Source organism: Etheostoma spectabile, chromosome 2 (assembly GCF_008692095.1).
Source record: "Etheostoma spectabile isolate EspeVRDwgs_2016 chromosome 2, UIUC_Espe_1.0, whole genome shotgun sequence".
Lineage (NCBI taxonomy): Eukaryota > Metazoa > Chordata > Actinopteri > Perciformes > Percidae > Etheostoma > Etheostoma spectabile.
The window spans coordinates 12,107,977-12,113,582 of record NC_045734.1 but is presented as its reverse complement, the minus strand read 5'-3'; the positions used below and the strand labels follow the sequence as shown (position 1 = coordinate 12,113,582).

At 38.8% G+C, this 5,606-nt stretch overlaps 1 protein-coding gene across 1 annotated transcript in view; it reads right to left on the bottom strand.

Annotated features, from left to right (window-relative positions):
- LOC116701640 (uncharacterized) overlaps positions 1-5,606 on the bottom strand; it is a 12,989-nt gene that overhangs the window by 3,957 nt on the left and 3,426 nt on the right. Inside the window, exons 7-11 of the mRNA XM_032535446.1 lie at positions 3,921-4,135; positions 3,626-3,734; positions 3,213-3,419; positions 3,099-3,131; positions 78-274 (exon numbers count right to left, since the gene is read on the bottom strand). Coding sequence (XP_032391337.1) covers positions 78-274; positions 3,099-3,131; positions 3,213-3,419; positions 3,626-3,734; positions 3,921-4,135 — 761 coding nt within the window. The remainder of the gene's footprint in view (positions 1-77; positions 275-3,098; positions 3,132-3,212; positions 3,420-3,625; positions 3,735-3,920; positions 4,136-5,606) is intronic.

Genomic DNA, 5,606 nt, shown 5'->3' with positions numbered 1-5,606 from the left:
GGAGTTTGGAGTCCCATCTGCCTGGAGTGGAATAAAAACAGCAAGCCTCTCAGCCTGGGATACATTTCTAAAAATACCTCTGTCATCCAGAGAGCTGATGTCGCAGTGGTGAGCGGGAACAGCAGCTATGAAGTTGTTTAGCATGAAGTGGCAGGGCAGTGTGAAGCGGCCAATGAAGCTGATCACAACGATCATTATCTGAAATCTTCCAAATCCATTAATATTGGCTAGAATGTTCTCGAACCTCATTGTGGCCTCCCACTGTGTGCAAAATCTTTTGAAACAGAGAAAAAAAGTCTTCAAACACCCCTGCCTTCACACTAAAGTAGACAGCAAACCGGACTCTATGACCTAAACAACCTTTGGCATTTCTACAACCAATGGGTTGCTGGGTTGCAGTTGAAATTGGTGAATATTTTACCTCACTTAACCACTAAAATAACTGTTATCTTATCTGTCTGACTGTGAAGCAAAGTATGCATTTGTAGTGATAGTTAGAGCAGTAACCTCTATGTGGTAAAATGACTCATCATTTTATGACATTTTAATGTTCCATTGCATTACCAACCAAATGAAGCCATGAATCAGTGATAGTGTAATGCATGTAATCACATTTGTTTTTAAACAGCATGTTGGGGGGAAAAAAAATGTATACAGATGTTGCTTGTAGTTCTGTTATTTACATAACACGTTACCATCAATGATCTTCCAACACAGTATGGGGCTATTCATTGCTATGAAGAAAACAATTAAGTGTCATCAGATGTCCAGACTGATCAGCCTGTGAAACACAATACAAGTATAATCTTTACAGTAACATATCATGTTAGCCTGGAAATCCAGACCCAAATCAGAAAGATTAAGAGTCTGACATTGAGTAATAAAGTTGCCCATCTCGAGGAGCAAGCGTGCATTTGAAAATCTTACTGCTTGCAATTGGATAACACTATGACCAATCACAACAATACACGGGGTGACGTATCCAGAGCCCCACACGCTTAGCTAGTGTAGCTAACTGGTAGATTAAACTGTCATCATCTGTTTAGCTCGCCTCTGGCCCGCCTATATCAGATACATCGATGTGATTGGTGCAGCTCGGCTACAAGGGCATGGTTAATGAGCAGCATTACTTGATGCCAGAGTGACTCACTGAGCAAATTCAAATTGTGCTCTCGCGAGAACTCTGGATTTCCATGGTATATCTATGTTATGAAAGTTTTGAACTTAAAAATTCAGTTTAAAATAAGGCCCAGTACCGTGTTTTTTCCACATCTAGAACAGTTTCTGGTAGACAGACATTTTGTGTCTCTGAAAGTAAACAAGCTGAAAAGCCCTGCAGCAAATACCATCAACACTACCCAGTAGAGGGAGCCACACTTCTTCAAGCACACAGTCCACAGTCCCCTTGTCATTAGGTAGCCTCTTCTCTCATCTGGGGGCCATTGAGCAAGACACTACTACTAGAGTTTTTCTATTTTTTTCAAGATTAAGATTTTTATTTCAATACATGAATAAAATAAAGCAACTGCTCTTGCATAATTTTTTATATACTTAGATTCTGCATATTGTACACCTTCTTTCGTACACCATATTGTGCACCTTCTTTTGTGCTCCCTCTACCTCTTAGTGAATTTATTATTTTTTTCAATATCATAATTATCTTGGTTCCTCAATAGGGTCCAGAAAAAGGGGGACAGTTGCCATTGTAGCGTAAATGCTTTCATTTGTATTTAAAATGACATACAGTGGATTGATTGCCCTGCACTCGAAAAAAGAAAGGATTTTGTTTTTTGACTCGTAGGTAATACTTCACTCACACACAAACCACTTGTTGACAAGTGAAATGTATTAATTTCATTGTAAACACAAACAAGATGATTTGTATTTACTTTATTTTTCTGTTTCATTTCTAAATTGTTAAATTCAATTTTGGACTTTAAATCTGGAGAAATAACTGTTAAAAAAATTTCCTATGATATGACAACCTCCGCTCCTCCTCCTAATTAGGTCACCTTCACAGGTATAATGTTGACTGAGTTGCTGGATGCCAGGTTGAGGAGTTCTTTTGTTTAACAAGTGGACAGAAAACAGATTGTAGTGTACACATTGTGATCACTTATTAGTAAAAGTTTAAGTTTCTGTTGAAAGTCAACCCCGGAGAATTTATTATTATTCTTTGGCGTAATAAATCTCCGCAAGTGCTTATTTACCATATGAGTCACAATCCTCCTCAAAAAGGTGACTGAGGAAAATAAGATGAGTGAAGGAGTCCACTTAATCAAATCCTTTATCAATCAAATGTTTATTTACCTACTAATGATACACACATAATTGCTAAAGATGTGAATATATGAATGATTGCAATGCGACATGAATAGATGAGTACAATACTAGGCAATTCATGAATGAATGAATGATATTTACCAGATAAAACTGTGAATGCTATCTTGGCAAGATGGATGAATTTATGGGCACATAGGAGACCACTAAGCCCTACGTGGATGAAAAACTTAACCCGTCATGCCCTACCTCACTATACTTGACTGTCCTACTACTTGTACCTCATAACATACTGTACAATCATGCATACATTAATATCTTCACAAACTGCTTTTACTGTTCCTACTGCTCTGCCTCACTTTATGCTTACAGTACTTATGTTTTATTTTTCTGTTATTGCACTACATGTTTGTACCTTATATGTGGTCTACATGTTTGCTTCACTTTCAATGAATGTTGCATCATTTATCTTTTTATTATGGACCGAGAAAAACACACTTTTGTTCCTCTATGAACTTTACTGCAAAGTTTCTTTTAACTCACATCTTATTTTAAATTGAATGGATGCACCTTAGGCAGCTAACAGTTTGTTGGAAAGTAAGTGAGATATACCTGAAATAACAAAACAAATCACACAGTACAAAAAAAATATTTCACACATTTATTATAATATGTTGAAAAAAAGTACACAGGTTGTGGTTATCTTAGAAACACTTGTTTCTTCTTTTATTATTTAAAACATATTACCACCACTTATATGCCCTGCAACTCAAGGCCAAGTGCCTTTTGGTTGCAATGAAGAAATAATTTAGGGTTGAGATTTCTCATCAGAGGTGGAGATTGATCTTCTTCTGAAACACAAAATACTTTTTTACGTTACAAAGGACATTTTACTTGAATGTTTGGATGCAATTCAAATGAAGGCCCGGTACCTTGTGTGTTCCACATCCTCAATAGTCTCTGGCAGACGAATGTTTTGTATCTCAGCAAGAAAAAAAGCTGACAGCCCTGCAGCAAAAGCCACCAGGGAGAAGATAGTACTCGGTAAATGGCCCCACACTTCTTCAAGAAGCATGATCAGAGGGGAAACAGACACGCCTACACGACCCATGAAGGAGCAGTAACCCAATCCATTTTGCCTGCATAAGCAAAAATGCAACACATTTGTAACAATTAAGGACATCAGTTTCAAGATATAACTGCAACTCCTTTGAGTCTGGAACACTGACTGATGCATATCAAGTGTCAAGTCATCCAGATGTCTCAGTAAACTCTTAGGCCTCTGAATACAGATACTGTTTGTAAAATATGCAAAAAAAAGCTCTATACAAGACTGTTTACTGACCTCATTACTGTGGGGTAAAGCTCTGTTGTGTACAGAAATACAGTTGTAAAAGATGCCTCTGCGAACATCTTGCCCAAAGCTCCCACAGTTGTCTGAAACATTGCGTTATCTAAAAAGTTGTGAAAAGACATTTTAACCCCACCTTGTATTATATTTGAAGCCACTATCTGTAGAATTGGACCATTCACAACTTTTGCCTCAAAAATGCAAGTGCACTATTTGCATTCCAGGTTTAGCTTTCTCTGCTGTTGTCATCTATTATATAGTATGCCTAATCACACTATTGATCATTTACCTCGAGGGACAAACATGTTGCAGAATATACACAGTCCAGTCATAACGAGTGTTCCAGTCTGACTCCACCTTCGGCCAATTTTGTTCAAAGTGAAAAAGACAAATGCTTTTGCCGGAAATTCAATTGCGCCGTAGATGAACTGCGTGAGATAAATGTTCACACCAAATCCAGTGACATTCAAGCTGATTCCGTAATACGTACAGGCCACTCCAAACCTGTCAACAGAGAGTAAGTAAATCATTATTGATTTAAGTTTCACATTTATTCCAGAAAAGATTTGTTTTCGATTGGCTGGTAGGTATCCGCAACAGGATACCCCAACAGTCAAAAGTTAAACCACTGTAAATCAGTATGCAAGGTAGCTATGGGTAACCATAGCAAGAGTACTTTGTATTACATTACAACTACAAGTCAACTTGTACTGGACAATTTGATATGGACCTAACCACTATAATACACAGGGCCTTGAATTATACCATCATGCCGTTTCAATGACAACACTGACACACAGCTGTGTTCAAACTGTCATCCCATTTTTAAAGTTAATTTGTGTTGTCAGATTACACACTTTTTTCTAGGTTTTAAAGCTGAACATCTTGGTTGTTTTAAAGTGGAACAATGCAGTTTTTTTTTTTTAACCTTAATTTACCTTAACTGAATAGCTTTGGAATCATTGAAATGGTTATATAATAATAATAATAATACATTTTATTTAACAGCGCCTTTCTAACACTCAATGACGCTTTACAGAGAATAAAAGACAGATATAGGGAACATAAAAGTGTAAGTAGTAATAACAAAACAGATAAAACAAAAAAACAAAACAAACAAAACAAACAAACAAAACAAAACAGGAACAGTGTATTACAGATAAGCGAGCTGGAACAGAGGGTTTTTAGTCTAGTTTTGAACAGAGGGAGAGAGTTGATGTTGCGGAGGTGGGTGGGAGTGAGTTCCAGAGCGGGGAGCAGAGCGGCTGAAGGCTCTGCTCCCCACGGTGATGAGTCGAGCATGGGGGACAGTGAGGTGGAGGGAGGAGAAGATCTGAGGGAGCGGGAGGGGACGGCAATGTGTAGGAGTTCTGATAGATATGGAGGGGCAAGGTTATGGATGGCTTTGAAAGTATGGAGAAGGATTTTAAATTGTATCTGAATTGAACCGGGAGCCAATGGAGCTGCTGAGAACCGGGGTTATATGATGAAATGAGGGGGTTCTGGTGATGACACGAGCTGCTGAGTTCTGAAGAATTGAAGTTTATGGATGGATTTTTGAGGAAGGCCAAAAAGGAGAGAGTTACAGTAGTCAAGGCGGGAGGTGACGAGGCTGTGGATAAGGATGGAGGCAGTGTGAGTGGTAAGGGACGGACGGAGGCGGTTTATGTTGCGTAGGTGGAAGTATGCAGACCGCAGATATTATTTATGTGTGACTGAAAGGAGAGGGAGGAATCGAGGATGACGCCCAGATATGACTATTTTTGTGCTGAATGGTGGTCGTCTCGCTCACTTCCAGCGCCTCTGAACAGAAAAACCACCCTTGCAAATTTCAACCGGCGAGCTGCTGGCCTTAGCGTCACAAAGGATTGCGTGATCTCAAATCTTGTGTTGTAACGAATTGCTTCACAGCAGTGCACACATACGCCCATTTAGGAACCCGCTTACAAGGTAGCGATGGAGTTTTTCACATTAT